The sequence below is a fragment of the Talpa europaea genome (assembly GCF_964194135.1).
Source record: "Talpa europaea genome assembly, chromosome: 2".
Taxonomy (NCBI): Eukaryota; Metazoa; Chordata; class Mammalia; order Eulipotyphla; family Talpidae; genus Talpa; species Talpa europaea.
In genome coordinates this window covers 4750269-4766600 of record NC_140068.1, presented here as the reverse complement: position 1 = coordinate 4766600, position 16332 = coordinate 4750269, and the positions used below count along the sequence as shown (strand labels likewise).

General features: G+C 47.4%; 1 protein-coding gene across 1 annotated transcript; it reads right to left on the bottom strand.

Annotated features, from left to right (window-relative positions):
* Positions 1-786: 786 nt before the first annotated feature.
* Positions 787-15924, bottom strand: IYD (iodotyrosine deiodinase; the record flags this gene model as incomplete). Its single annotated transcript, XM_084228849.1, has 5 exons — positions 787-969; positions 2628-2784; positions 3959-4118; positions 6058-6249; positions 15747-15924. The coding sequence occupies 5 exons, from the start codon at positions 15922-15924 to the stop codon at positions 787-789; spliced, it is 870 nt and encodes a 289-aa protein (XP_084084975.1).
* Between the last annotated feature and the right edge of the window lie 408 nt (positions 15925-16332).

The following is a 16332-nucleotide window of genomic DNA, read 5'->3' as shown; positions in this document are numbered from 1 at the left end:
GTGCTTCGTGGGGCAGAGCGTGGGAGAGAAGAAAACTTCGTGCTGGGTAAAACCTGTATTTGCAGTGTCTGCTGACTGCTGTTGTGTGAATAATCCCACCACGGAAAAGTTCAAGCTACAAATGATTTGATAGCTGTCTCCTGAGAATTTAGCAATATTTAACAATCAGCTCCCCCTGGCTGGTGCTACCACTGGACCCCGCAAGGAACCACTTGTATGTTCAGGGAGTTGCCAGGCCAACCCACCTACTCAACCATGCGCGGCTCTGTGCCGTGAGGATGACAACTTCAATATTTTGATCAATACTCATGAAGTTCAATAAGTGTCTCTGAAAAAGCCCATCCTTTGTTTAAAAGCCACCAGACATCAGAAGTAGAAGTCCATCTGATTGTTTTAAATTTCAATCCAAGAATCCTCACATATTTAAATTCTTGGGGCTATGTTGATTTTTCTGATAACCCTTTCCTTTCTATAAGTTTTTTAAAATTACATGAAAGAAAACACTGGTGACTTTTTGGAATATTAAAAACATATAAACCAGGCCATGTTCTTAGTAAAATTTTAATCCATTTCCAAAGGGAAGAGAGCATAGCTCTTGACCTGTTCCTCTGTTCATCCAAACATGACCAGACAGGGCTTGTGGCGCTTCAAGTATGGCGAATGCACTTAGCACGCCCAAGGCGAGCTAGCGACACCCAACACCCAACAGGGCAGCCGGCAGGCCCAAGAGCAACTGGACATGAGAACCACGGCGCAGTCTTCCAGCATCGCCTGCCGGGCTGCTGCTTACACGGTCACCATGATCTGTTCCAGAGGTTTGCGTTTCAGGTCAGGCACCGTGGCATCCTTGCTGGGGTACCCCACGGGGAGCAGCAGCAGCAGCTTTTCATTTGGGGGGCGGCTCAGGAGCTCCCTCAATCGGGGGCCACAGTTGAGAGGCGAGGTGGTAACTGTCACCAGCCCCGCATTCTGAAACAGGAGAAGAACAGATCGTGAACAGCTACACCAGAGGGTGACAACAGCGATAGGAGCTCCTAGGCAGGTACAACCCCCGGAGGTGGTCAGCATCTGCAGTTGAAATGCCTGTGGCTGATGATAGACCCAAGCAACCTCTGCTCAAACCCTGCAAATGAAAAGCATCTAATAAAAGTCACATGCAGCTTCAAGACACTTCTGCAGCGGGCCCTCCCAGCACCCCTGCTTTTGCAATCAGATGGCCGGTGCTAAGTCTGAGCAGAAGGAAGCTCTGGAGCGGCCCAGAGTCTGGTTTGGTCCAGTCACTGTGCACTCTGTCCACTCAGGGCTTGGGATGACTCCTCTGTCCACCAGCAAAGCCATGGCCTCTGCTCACAAGGCCGCTGGAAGCTAGGGGGCAGCAAACTCCACAGCAAAGCCAGCGCTGCCGGCTCCAGGTGGACACCAGCCTCTGCTCATGTTTACAAAATCAGGAAAGAAATCAGATGTCAGCTCCGGTAGCCCAAATTTTTAATAATCTAAAGCCACATTCCTTTTTTGAACAACTGTGACTATTTGTAGAGTGTTTCGACACATACGTTTTCCTTTGAGAAAGTGAAGGAGCACATGGTATTGGGGGAATCAATGGTCCCTTGAAAGAACGGTCACTCGCTCTTGTGATCTTGTTTGGTTATTTTACATGTTTACTCTTTCTCCAGCCTTACCAGAACCTCAGTCCCCACCCAAATGTACGGATCATGAGATTATTCCATGTGCCTTCTGGGATCTATCACATAAAAGATGCTCAGAAAATATTTGCTGGCTGAAAGAACTGAATCTCATGAAGGGCACAGCTCCGTCCAGCTCTGTTCCGCACTCAGCACTGCTCCAGGCACGACTACCATGGGATTTTTAAAGCACACGCCAGGGGCCTCCCTTGTGGCACAAGGGGTTCAGCATCAGCACTATGAAGCAATCCGCAGCCACTGCAGCATGAGTTCGATCCCTGGCTAGGGAGCTACCCACATGGCACAGCAGACCTGTCCTGTCTCCCTGCTGCTCCCCTCAGCAGTGTATTTCAATCAGTCTGCCTGTTCTGCTCCCCACTCTGTCTCTGGTGAATCCTCTCACCACCCCTCCTCTGGCCTGGACCCCAGTTCTTGTATGCATACATAAACTTTAAAAAAAAAAAAAGCACATGCCACCTTCTAATGCTACATCATGTTACCTCTACCCCTTCAGAAAAGAGCTCTAGGGTAGAGCCCCCTGGAACTTGTCTCTCATGCCATGGACGCAGGCAGCTCAGTAAACACAGCTAAGAAGCCCAGCCCCAGAGCTCACAGGCTCTGACACGCTTTCTGAGCATCTGCTCAAACCTTAGATGCTTCGGGTTGTTCCAGATGAAGGCAAACACAATGGCCACTTTCATGACCCTGAAACACTGTTCTAAGTGAATTTTTGAGGAAGAATTCCAGCTTGTTGAACAAACACACTCCCCAGGCCCAGTTTCCAGAGTCAGTTTTCACAGCAGCATTACCATCCTGAGGAGTTCAACTTTTGATCAGTATTTTTCAAGTGTCCCCACGCTAGAAGCTCAGCTGAAATTTGTGAATAAGGTCCCTGTTGGTCCCCAGGTATCACTTCTTTCTGCGGCTGGGTGGGAGGTGACATACCTGCAGGGCAGCCAGGAGGATCCCACAGGAGATGGAAACACTGATCTCATTGTAATAATGGACCCTTTTTTTGCCATTTGCAGCAAAGCCATATATTTGTTTGAAAATGAGGATCAAAACGGGAGCCGTGTCCAAGTACTCTTTAATCCAGTTGGTTCTGGAAGGGGAAAAAGATATTTCAGAGAATATTTCCTCAATGATTTCTGCTTTCCTTTTGCTAGCCTAGCTTATTTCCATTGAAAAGAGAAACACAGTTACTTGTCTTTTACGTTTAAATTGAAAATAAGCAGGTTTCTTTGTGTGTCATATCCAACTTCTCCTATCCAGGGCCATTCAATCCAGTAAGCAGGTATTAGTGAGGCCATAGGACAGCAAGACATCTGGGACACTAACAGATACAAAGAGGCGCCTATAACCCAGAGAGCAAAACCCAACCTGGTCAGTCACTGCTATTAAAGATGTATAATCCAAGTGCATTAGGGCCTGCCCCAATGAAACATTAATTTTGAACATCTTCATTTTGAATTATTTCCAAGAAGATTTCCAACTTGCCAACTGTGTCTCTGCTGGGTCTCCAACTTGCCAACTGCTGATCTTGGGACAGCTCAGCCTCCTTAGCCACATATATCAGTTACTTACAATAAAATCTGTGTGCGCCTGCATATGAGTGTGTGAGCTTGTATCTCTCTCTCTGTCTCTCTGTCTCTGGTTCTCTCTACATTGATGTTGTTTCTCTGGAAGACCCAGACTAATATACTTTGAGAGAGTAAAGGATGCCCAAGGTCTTGCAATTGGAAAACTAGAGTTAGGATTTAAACCTAGATCTGCTTCCAGCCCATAGCCCTAACCACTCCATGTACTCATGCAATGCAGTGCTGAGGCCTAATTTTTTTTTTTAATTAACCATTTTATTTTATTTTATTTTAAGATTTTATTTATTTATTTATACAAGCACTGGGTACAGTCAGAAGCGTGGGAGGGTGAGAGAATTCACCAGAGCCAGAGCGGGGAGCAGAGCAGGTAGAAGGACCGAAGTACACTGCTGAGGGGAGCAGCGGGTGGCAGGAGAGGTCTGCGTGCCATGTGGGACCCTCCTCTGGTGTCTGGGGAGCAGCCAGGGATCAAACCATCGCCACAGAGGCCGCGGGCAGCTTCGCAACCCAGCGCTCAACCACTGCGCCACGGGGGAGGCCCTGCTGAGGCCTAATTTAAACCCGCCATTCTCCCAGAGATAGTCAGGCTTTGTCAACTCTTAAAATCAGTGATTTCATTTTACTTAAAAACAAAAAACAAAACACCAAGGCCAACACTCTTCATTCTGCGAGTGGTACCTGAGTTTCTTCAGGTCTGCCACCCATCGTTGACCCATCCTTTTCAAGTAGTTGATTTCCTCCTCCTCCTCAATGATCTCCCGAATCTTATGCTTCATGTCTGCGTCCTTTACCACCACAAAGGTCCAGGGCTCTGTGTGGGCCCCACTTGGGGCTGTTCCTGTCACCCATTAAATGAAAATCAGACATTAAAACCGTAGGGAAATGTGAGAATATTAATTCAGCATAAACATGATAACTCACACTCGCTCAAAATGAAGTTAGATCGTGCAGCCCACAGGAGCTTGACAGAATGCTAGTAGATCGCTGCTGCTCATTTCGCTCAGCCTCACTGTAGCAGGTCTCCAGGCAGCCCACTGAGGTCTAGGCCAAGGCTCTCAGGCTGTGGAATGTATCACTGCTTCTCTAATCTCATGGGAGAAAACATCCCTCAGTAACCAAATGACCACTAAGGGAACTCATAGGAGAAAACCTGGAGCCAACATTCTCTAAATGTCATGTGTTTTGATATTTCTGGAAAAGGATAAAGCCATAAAACTTAATGAAAATGCTAAAATTTGAAAGGTAAAATGACTTTACAGACACTACCTAAGAGGTAACTAAGCCATAGGTTATCTGCTACTTACACAGAAACCGAGGGAGGCACGGTGGGGCTGTGGTCTCGCTGGCATGCACCAGTGTGTCTTCCAGCTCTCAGCCCACACCTGCATCTGCCCAGTGTCTGAGTTTCACAGCGCACTGTGGTGCCCACAAGCTTGAGCTCCTGGTGGGATCCCAGCCAGCCTGGGGCCTCTCCTGACCACACGTCACCCCTTTGTCCTAGCAAAGGCTCACTGTTTAGGGCAGTGGACAGAGTGCCCCACTGGTAGGAGAGACCAGACACAGCTCTTCCTTTCTTCCTAGTGAGTAATCTGATGGCATAAATGCTACATGAAGGGGGTCAGGGCGGCTGGTCTTGATGGGGTTCTTGTTTGATATCTACCCCTCCGTGGTGGAGAGATCTGCTTGGATTGTGAAATGCAAGGAAAAACTAAACCTAAAGCCCAAATTTCTGAGCAGAGTAATTCCAGTTTACTTTGGACCCATATGGTTTTCTTAAGTAAATATTTATATCACTAGACATACGAAATCAATTGTTCTCTAAAGTTGCAATTATATTAAATTTATGTGACTCTCATATACATGCAATCACAGGTATCTAGCGATGCACTTATATGCGCAGAAGAAATTTGGTGACTGCTAATAGTTACAGGACTCCAGGATATATGATGTTGGACTTCTTCACTGAAGTGAAATGCTTTATTGTTGTTTCTTTTTAGTTTGGATAATGGAATCACAATGGTCTTACAACAACTTTCACAACTGGACTTAACTTTGATTTTATAGGAATAAGTCAGCCATCTGAGGAGACTCTCAAGTGGAGACTTTCTCCTATCTCTTCCCATCTTTTTCTGTAACTCTCATATTTTTTCTCTGTGGAAAAAATTGGTTAAAAATACATTTTCCTTGGGCCTCCCCTGGTGGCGCAGCGGTTGAGCGCTGGGTTGCAAGGCTGCCCGCAGCCTCTGCAGCTCCAGTTCGATCCCTGGCCACTGGCGAGGGTCCCACAAAAAAAAAAAAAAAAAAAATACATTTTCCTCACTCTACTTTACAAATTCACGTGATATTCATTAGAATATAAATCTAGAGTATATAATACTAGAACAGTCTGTGTAAATTTTAAAAAGTTGGTTCCAAAGAGTGAAATGCATAAATGGGAGTAAGTGAATGCGTGTTTGTGTTTTAAAGGGAGAGGAAAGTAAGTGGAGGTTTCTTTTCCAGTGTATAATGGTACCTTTGGAATTTTTGGGTTTTAATAAAAGTTTGCAGTGTTGAATAAATTTTCAAAGTTTTGACTGTTGCCACATCTACTCCCCACAAAGACGCAATGTCGAGTTTGTACAAAGTGCAGATCATAATGTTTCTGGCAGTCGGTCAACACTTGGGTAAGATAATTAATATATAGCTCTGGGCTGTATTTACAGCAGCTCAACATCAGCATTGCTCCAACATTGTCACAAGCAGTTGACATTCTCAAGGACCCCCGTGCAAGCACAGACCTGCGGCTTTGATGACATTATCGATGACTTCCTTTGGGACTTGTTCATTACTTATGAACCTGACAGACCGTCTCATATTCAGAAGTTCATAAAATTCCTGGGACCTCTTCACCATGTCCTTCTCGGGGTACCGAGCGGGCGAGTACGGGATGTGTTCGACACTTTCCTCTGACTCTTGCCATTCATCAGCATCTGCGACTAAGAACAAGAGAGAGAGCAAATTAAACAACCGCTTCTTGTTCAAAAGATGGCCCCTGGGGGATGGAGATAAAATTCTCAGAAATGTCTCTGTAGGGTTATGAGTTCAAAGACAGTGCTCATAAAATGAGAAGAATAGATCTCTAGAGTCTTGAACACCTCTCTTGACTATCCTTCAATCCCCAGGCTGGTTATAAATCAAGAGAATAAAAAACTTTTCCTACACAAAGAGGAGGATACAAATTTCTGTTAATGGTAAACTAGCTTATCTGAACAATCTCCCATCAGCAGAAAGCCACTAAGATCATTAAGAGGTTTTTTAAAAGTCCTTTTAAAATCATTGACTTGCTGACAAGGTAAGAAATGCCCAGGCCAAAACTGGGGGGGAAATATGTATGTGCAGAGGTAAATAAGCAGAGAATCTGCATTTGCCCTGATTGTATTTATCATCCCTTTACATCTGACTTTTCATGTTTATATCTTCAGGGATCTACAGCATAGGAGTCAATGGAAAGCCTAGTAAGCTGGAACTCCAACACTACATTCTGAGACAAAGTGTGAATTATAACTAACTCATACCCAAATGGTTATACCAACTTGATGGCTCCTCCCTCCAAACCTGGCCTTGGAAAAAGGTGGCCCCTTGAGACTATTTCCATTGACTAGCAGAAGCAAATGCCAACATAGAAATAATTTTAGCTGTGATTACCAAAACCCACCCAACGAAGTCAGGCATATTGAAAAGAAACAAAATATCCTGGGCAAGATACAGCAAGTTTGAGTTTTTAAAACATCAGGTGCTCAAAATTTCCAAATATTTGAATTGTCACACTCAAAAGATGAAACAGCTACAATCACTATATTTGGGGGGAAGACAAACATATAAACCTATAGGGTACAGAGGATAAAAGGTAACACAGAAAGTATGAAAGTTAGAACTCGTAAAACAAAAAGTTGAAATAATAGAAATCAGAACTTAATGGGTGGGTTTAATAACAGGTTAGATACAACTTAAAATCTTGGCGAACAGGAAAATATGTCAGAAGAAAATATTTATAGTGAAACCAGGAGAGACCAAAGATGTAAAACATAAAGGAAAAATCAAGAAAAATAGAGCAGAGTGAGAATGTCTAATATTTGATGACAGTCACAATAGGAGATGAGGCAGAGGCAGTATTTGAAGAGATAGGATCTAAGATTTTCCTAGAAATGATGAAACATACCAACTCTATAGATTTAAGGGACCAGTTAATTTCAAGCATTATTAAAAAAAGAAACCCACATCTTTTATAATCAAATATATAATCTGTGGATTTTTGCTTGAAAATGATTTGTTCAGTCATCCATGTGTTGTACACTTGTCCAGCAAGTACACTTCATGCGTCACATAAGGACGTGATGATCATTGACTGATCACATATATGATGGTTACCCCAAAAGTCTAGACTACACAGCCTAGATGTTTGCACAATGACAGTTGGCTGTATCCTCATCACTACATAATGCATAGCTGTATACTATATCTCACAATTAAGGCTTTTCTTTTTTTGAATGAGAATCAAGATTAGATCAACTGGGGCCTCCCTGGGTGTGCAAAGGGGTTGAGCGCAACGCTGTGAAATTGTCTGCAGCCTCTGGGGGTTCCATCCTGGCCAGCCAGGGAGCAACCCACATGGCGAGGCAGACCTCTCCTGTCTCTCCTGCTGCTCCCCTCAGCAGTGTATTTCAGTCAGTCTGCCTGTTCTGTTCCCTGCTCTGTCTCTAGTGAATCCTCTCACCTCCCATGCCTCTGGCCTCTACCCCAGTTCTTGTAATCATAGGTAAATAAATCTTTAAAAATAAAAAGATCAACTGACTAGACCTGTCTGATAAAGAGAAAAGACACCCAACACTTTCTTTATGAAGGTTCAAATGAGAACTGAGACCCTTAGTGATGAATTTCTTACCATGTTATAATTTTTCAAAGCGATTTTAAAACACTCCTGTTTCAGATTTAAAACATCCATGCCTTCAAGAAAGATTTGAACTGGAAACAATTAATGCCAAAGCAAACTTGAAAGTATAAACAATACTGCCCTTAGACACTGTTACCTTCTGAGCAAAGTAGCATAATACGAATCAGTGGGAACTAAATCACCATTTTCTCACTTTTGTGCACAAGACTAGTGGGGGACGACGTGAGGATGTCACTGTTAAACCTCAGCTGGTCCCTAGAGCAGGTGGCTTGTGTCATTTCTGAGCATAAGTGTGAGTCTTGAAAAGGAAGAGTTAAGGGCCTCCCCTGTGGCGCAGCGGGCTGAGTGCAGTGCTGTGAAGCTGTCCACGGCCTCTGCAGCACCGGTTTTATCCCAGCCGGCCAAGGAGATACCCACATGGCGTGGCAGACCTCTCCTGCCTCGCCACTGCTCCCCTCAGCAGTGTTTTTGGTCAATCTGTGTGTTCTGCTCCCCACTCTGTCTCCGGTGAATCCTCTCACCCCTCCCACACCTCTGGCCTGTACCCCAGTTCTTGAATAAAATAAATCTTAAAAAAAAAAGGAAAAAGGAAGAGTTAAGCTATCCTGAGGATAAAGTGGGGGGAATATAATTTGGGGAGCAAAGTCCTACAAGACAGAGACTTAAGTGACACTAATAAGAAGAAAGGCCCGCCCCAAATGTATGGTAGGTGAGTGGTAGGAAAGTGGGGAAATCACTGAAAGAAAATAGGGGCAGATTGCCACAGGCAAGGAGACCTGGACAGAGTCACAAGGATCAGAAGTCCCTGAATCAAACTTCAGAGCCAGAGGTTCCCCCAAGAGCACAAGCTCCCTGGAAATTCTGATTCATTGAGAGGGCGCAGCCTTCCCAAGTACCTGAAATAACGGAATTGAGGATTCAATTACCGCCACCCCCATTTGGTGGGGGGTGAATAGGGTGAAATCAGTGTTGTCTGGATTACATAAGTTTTACCTTAGCTAAAAGAAACACAGCAGGAAAAAGTGAGGTAAGTTCTAAAGTTATATTTGCATTAGGTGCTGCCCGACTTTCTTCTTTTAGAAGTCTGTTCGGGAGAGGCCGAGAGCAATGGTTGTGCAATGTTTTGTTGTCTTTGTTGCTGGTGGTGGCATTTTGGGGAGGGTGACCCTTCCCCCAAATAAAAAAATAAATAAAAATCATACCCATAAAATAAAAATCCTGCCATATTATGGGTATGATCGTCTAGGGGAAAAACAGTTTCAACTGTATCATTATGTGTTTATAAGACACAATATACTCTGCTTAACATTTAGTACTATCTCAGGTACATATTACGTTTAGCGAACTGTTACATACACACAACATCTTTTTAGTAAAGCTCCCAGTTTCCTCAGAGGCTGAGGACACACTCTATTTGACATGTCCTAGAGAACAAAATAGATGTGGTTTCTGTTCTTGGAGCCTCAACAGTTCATCAAGGCAGCAAGTGTGCACATGTGTAAAATCACAATTGGTGGCCACTGTGCAATCATGACTGCTTTTCCATGAAGAGGCAGAGAAAAAGGAGGCGTGTCCCAGAGAGGGAAGACAAATAGGGGGCCTTGAGGGGCGCGGCACCGAAAGCGAAACCTGAAGAATGCAGGTTTGGGACAGAGGGAGGGGCAAGGATGAGCAGCTGAGAAACCTAAGTGTGTCTGGATCGTATTGAGCAGTGCAGAGGCTGGTCTAGACGGCTTGGGAAACACGTAAGGGTCTACTTTGTGTCCCACCAAATATCCTCCGAATAAGACTGCGCTCAGCTGAGGTGCCAAAGGGAGGCATTAAGAGAGGGTGACGTGTTAGGGTATGACGAGAGGGAGACAAGAGTGGGAAAGGAAGACTGGGAAGAGGCTATTGCAGCAACCTGGGCGAGGGGTGGTGTTGGCCTGGGCCCGCTGGGCAGCAGAAAGAATGACAATGTGGGCAGTTTCTTGAAGCCTCTGGGAGATAAAAGTGATAAGGCTTGCTTAGGTACCTGAGTCATTCAAATGGAGATATTAAGCACAACTGACAATGCCCTGAAGGTCAGACGACACTTGGGAGCCCTTGTTTAAAGATGAGAATGACGCAGAGGGACAGAGGAAGATGATCCAAGGCCTGGCCCTGCTGGTCTGGAATATTCCGGGTGGAATTCCAATAGAGAACTAAACTATCCCCCACTGGCACCCACACCTTCACTCCTGGTGTGTGAGGATGGGGACCAGGGAGGCTCATGATAAGGGACTGACTTCTGAAGCAGGAGGACCCCAGCTACAGTATTAGGGGGGCAGTGGTCTGCTCTGAGCTTAGCAAGAAGCATCTTCTCATAGTTTTCCAATGGGGCAGTTTGGGCCCAGACTGAGCATGTGCAGTGAGAAGGTCCAGTTACTAAGTTCAGAGGCAGCGAGTGTGTCGGGGGTGTGGCAACACGCACCTATCAGCTTTCTGGCCGTCAGTTCTGAACCAAAGCCAGATGTCATCAATATCAGCCCTGACCTTGATGACTTTGTCCATAGAGGTCTTTACCACCAGGGATACTTTTGCTCCATTTGTTCTGTTCATCTGACGACCTCTGTGGTCAGTAAGTGGTGAGTGAGCAAGTGCATCAAACAGCCCTTGACTGGAAGGCCGGCTACCGACACTGAAGACATTCGGAGGGTGCGTCAGCTAACGGCACCCCATCTGCATGACCTGGCAGCTGTGCAGAGTCTAAAGTCCAGGCTGGTGCTGCTGCTACCCCAGCCCTTACCTGCAGATTAAAAAAGTGGCTGCCTGAGTTCTAGCAGCATGCTTTTGTCTGAGCAGGGTGGATAGAGGGCCTCACCCTCGGGGTCCAATTGTCCAGAAAGGCTCTTCCAACAGAGCAGAGCAGAGGGAGCTGCTGGTCCTGCAGCCCACGAAGGGCAAGTCTGAGTCTGCCTGGGTCACAGGGCAGGCATGGCCAGGCTTGGAGAGGAACTGCAGGGCAGTGAACAAAGACAATGGGGCCACTTCTCTGCTTCTCTTTGAACTCTTCACTGCCCCCAGGAATGTGGCCTCACCAAGAGGAAAGAGTCACCTCAGTAAACTGTGAAGACGGCCTGCCTCCACCCCGGCCAGCCAAGCCACTCCAGGGGACTGGTTGAAGCCCACATGTTCCAGAAACAAATTCAAGCTCTTGTGGTCTGCTTTTTCATCCATGTTCTGAGCTTTAATCCAAAGCCACATGTGGGGTTTGCCATTGAAACCAAGAACAACTCACCTTTCATCACTGCTTTCATGCCCACGGGTCCTAAATTGCTCCATAATTAGGTGTACCAGCTGGTAATTCCAGGCTATGTCTATTCTTTTCTATTTAGCACAGAGGTAATTTTCTGGCTGCATGTCTAAATTGCTTTTGTGTTTTTGTAGGCCGACTTCAAATCTCTGCAAATGGGCCAAAGCGTTTCTACCCACAAAGCCATCAAGGTCAATGTTGTCACGTCATCTTATTCTCCTCCTGAAATTTTGGGGGAGGCCAAGGAGCAATATCAACAAGGCCAGGGAGGTGCAGCTCTCACAGTAAACAGATTCTGAAGGTGGGGATGGAGCAACCCCAAGACTCCACATTGGACATGAGCAGGAGGAAGGTGAAGGCTTCCTTCCCAGCTACCTCTGCTCCTACTGGGCCTGCACCGTTCCCCCCTGAGGGCAACTGGCTTGACTGTCTCACCAGCAGCTCTCTGGGGAGTGGGGCTGCCGAGGCTGCAGTGACTAGATGGGAAGACCAGGAGAAGAGCTTTGCTATCCCAAGAGAAGCTGCTAGAACTTGCTTTCCGAACCCTTGATCCCCGGGGTCCCGGTGCTAACCTTCACTGAGATGCCCCAGGAGGATCCACCCAGACTGGCCGATCTCAAAGACAGTCTCTACACTCAAGTCCTTTCCCTTCCCAGTCTCTCCTCTGTCCTCTGTCCTTCCACCTCAAGGTCTTACAGGAGTCTTAATAAACCACCTTGGTTCAATTAGCCACACAAACTTCTTAAAGGACAGCTGTGTCAAAGGATGATGAAAGAAGAGGAAGCAGAAGGTGTTGTTTCCCATAACAAAGCAGCGCTGTGCTGGGTGCGCGCACTGAGCCCCGGGGAACGCTGGCCCTGATGGATGTCCAGGGCGGCGCTGGGGACAGAGGCCTGATGAATGACACTTGCCGGTTTCTACGTCACAAACACTCCCATTGCACTGTGATTTCAAGCTACCCATGGCTGAAGGAATAATCCATAAAATCCCCGAATACATCACAACTGGCTCTCGCTAGCACCACCGGCTAAGGCCAGCAGCCACACCAGGTGGACCCCAGGGCGACAGTCACCTGGGAGCAGCGTACCTGGTGGAGACTGCTGGTGCCTGGTTGGCACTCGGAGGGGCGGGCCCTCAGGGTGGGTGCACCCCTTATTGGCTGGCTCGCAGAGGCAGAGGCAGCTCCTGATTGGTGGCTTGCTAAGCTCTCGCTGAGATGAGTTGTCCTTGATCCATGGAACAGGTTTGAAATTGGTTCTGAAAGCTGCTGGTTGCCATGGATACAGAAAAACCTGCCCTTCCCTAAGTTTGTTAATTGTCAGAGGTCACCCACAGTAGAAGAACGTTTTAACACAGGTCTTTCTTAACAGTGACAGGACAGCCCAGGACAATCAAAATTTCAGTTAGAATAACAGCTTTTTGGATGGTCGGTGAAGCTTAGTGGAGAACCTCCCCCACCACCCCCCCCACACGCTTTCCAATGGACACGCCCTCGTGAGCTATGCTGCTTCTAGCTTTTCCTCCTATTTCTATTTCCATGAGTTTTCATGAATCTGGACCTGACTAGGGAATTTTCATGCAGGACTTTGGGTTCAATCTGAGATTTTTCTCTTTGAGATAAACAGCCCCAGTTCTTTTGCCCTCTGATAATAGACACACAAGTGTGTGCATTCCCTAAAGGAGGCAGGTGTTGCTATCTAAGAGCACAGCCTCTCTATGCCCCCACTTATTCTCCCTGCCCCCCATTTCCTGGTCTATGAAGAGGAACAGGAATCTTTGTGAAAGTTGGAGGTTGGACTGTACGCGTATTTTCCTGAGTTCACACTGGTGTGCCTGACCACGCTTCATGTGCTGTTTTGTCTCATGTTAATTTCCAGAATGGTTTGAACCAGGTATCCTTGGTCTTCAGACCCATTCCTGTGTTTCTTCAGTATGGGGTCCTCTCTCTACTTCAGTGACACCCCCCTCACCTTTGGAACCCACGGTACCCACAGATAATCCTGTCTCCCACCATCTCCACCCATGCAGTGGTTAGGAGCAGGGACTCGGGTGGTGGAAGAGCTTGAGCTTAAACACTGGTTGTCACGTGGCACCTGAGCGACCTCAGCAATATGGCTTGAGTAAACAACAAATATTCCCACAAGGGACAGTGACCTCTGCATTCAGGCAAATTTGCCATAACTGCTGAGGAGGTCACTGGGTGACCTCTCTGCAGGAGGAGCAGAGAATGAAGAGGCAGAGGATTCTGAAAAATGAGTTGCAGACAGAGAGTGAGGTAGGGTCATATGGTTTTGCTCTGTTCTTCACCTCCAGACCCAGTTCCAGGCCACTGGCTCCCCACCAGCCTTATCAGTCCTTTTTGTGTCCCCACATTCTGCTTGCTGGCTCTTCAGATCCAGTGGCCTTGCCTCAAAGCGTGCTCCCTCTGATCTCTCAGGGAATTGTCAGCCTCTGACCACCTCCTGTTCTCCTGCTAGGAAGGAAGCTTCACAAGCTGGCTGTCCGCCTGGACTCTGCAGCCTGACTGCCTGGGTCCAGGTTCTACCTGCTGGGTTGGGTGACAGCCTATTTGAACCTCAGTTTCCTTGTCTGAATAGGAAGATAGTAATAGCGCCGAGCTCCCTCTGAGCAGAGAACCACATATAAAATGTGACACTGACCGCACACAGTAAGTGCTATTTAAGGGCTTGTTGTAAGTACCATCCAGGAGTTCCCTGCCCTGTGTCTTCTTTTCCATCATCCACTTCTCCCTCCGGTTTCCTCTGATCTGCAGGTTCTAGCATCAGCCTCTCTCCCTCCATAGCTCCTTCGGGAACCCATTCATTTTGCAAGTTCCCAGCAGCCCCCCATGCTTCAGCATCACTCCTGTAGAAGCTGACATCCTCCGCTACACTCAACTCCTTCCCCTTCCAACTCGATGCTCTTCCCTTTCCGGTTTATCACAGCATCATTCTGACTCTTCAACCTGCAATACTCACTCACCCTCTGCTTTTTCTCCCCAAATCTGCCTTATGACCAAAACCTGTTCTTCCTCTCACTTCACCTTCTGATTGATTCCCACAGCCACCCCCACCCCGCACATGCCCTGGACCAGCCATGACACAGCTCCCTGGGGATGGTCCTCTGCTCAAGGGGGTGCCTCTCGTAGTGCCTCTCCTGGGCCCTGGCCTGTGCGGTAGGCTCAGTATTGCTGCCTACCCAGTGATGCCAGCTGTATACCCCAACAACCCTCCCAGCAGCGATGCCAGCTGTATACCCCAACACTCAATCCTGACATTAGGACAACTCAGGCCACACATGCTCACAAGCACACACACGCTTATACACACACTGCCACCCACACACACTTTCCAGGTGGCCTCTGTTGGAGGGCGTGGGTATTACTAATGCAGCTGAGAATCATTGAGTCTCTCCCAAATCAAACCCATCTCAAAGCCACTTTGTGAGATAACCCTCAAACACGGATTACTCCAGAAGTAACTACAAATAAGGCCCTTCAGAACTGCCCCATCCTGCCAGCCTCCTTTACCCCCTCTTCTTTCTCAGCCCAACTATAACCTGGCCCACCCCTTACCCCTGTCACCTTCACCTCTGTCCTGGTCAGCACAGTGCCCCTGTCCCTCCAGCACTAATGTTCCAGCTCCTCGCACCTGAGATGCCTCCTAACCCTTGCAGTTCACATGCCAATATCCTCCAGGTGGGCTCAGCTGGCCCCTAGCTGCCCCACACACACCCCACACACCCCCTTGAGCCTTCTTGAAATGCCTTATAATCCTCCTCCTAGGCCAGCTCTGCATTACTCCCGTGGTTGCCTGTTCAGTGCCTTGTTTACTGAATTGAACACTCTGCTTCGAGAACAGTGGCCACCTTCAGCTCTCACCCAGTAGCAAGGCTCTAGAGAGATGCCACTTTTTTAATTTCAAAGCTCTTGAGCCAAACCTGACCACTCGTGTCACAATCACCAGCAGCCTGCGATGCGCCCCTTGAATAGGAGGGAATAGAACTGGAGCCAAGGGAAGTGTCAGCTCCCCCATGACTTTTTTATGGGTTAACTTATAATAAAGGGGTCTTGGTGCCAGCAAGTGCCAACCCGAGCACTGGAGAGCAAGGATGTCTGTCACACACACATTCTTTACAGAACACGGGCTGATGAAGCAACTGACCTGCATCAGTTTTGTCCCCTGCCTGAGCCCCGCTGTTCACTAGCTCCCATTATAAAAGTGCTAACTGTCCACCCCTAGCAGCTCCGCCAGGGTCTTTACCTTCTTCCACTTGCTGGAGGTCAGTGTTGTCTTTTAAGTCTTCATCCACCCAGGGCCGAGCCTCTGCCCTCTTTCTAGCCAACTCCTTCCTTTTCTCGATGCTTCCATCAGCATTTTTAAAGATCCACACAATCAAAATGCAGACAACTGCTACCAAGGCTGGCGTCAGGAAAAACATGATTGTGAGACTGAGCCAGACAGACAGGCAGGAGGAATGCCACCAGGAGGTGGGGTAAAGGAAGGGAGAGGCGGGTCTGGAGGAAGGAGAACTCTAGCTCTGCGAGGACTTTGAAAGGGCAAAGATCACAGCCCTGGGCATTGGGGTGTGTTGTGGGATGGCAATATGCAAGTACACTCACTTTTTAAACTGTGTGCTCAATCAATACATACTTCCACAATAGTCGCCAGGCTCTCGGTAACCCCTTGAATGCACAGTGTAGCGCCAGCAAGGCACAGAGCATGATCCGGGCAGATGGGATCATATGACCCGGGCATAGGCGAGTCCTGGAATCATCGGTGGCTTTTCAGGCTTTTATGGAGCTTTTTACACCATTTCTAGTGCGGCACACAGGTACACGGCAGGCCG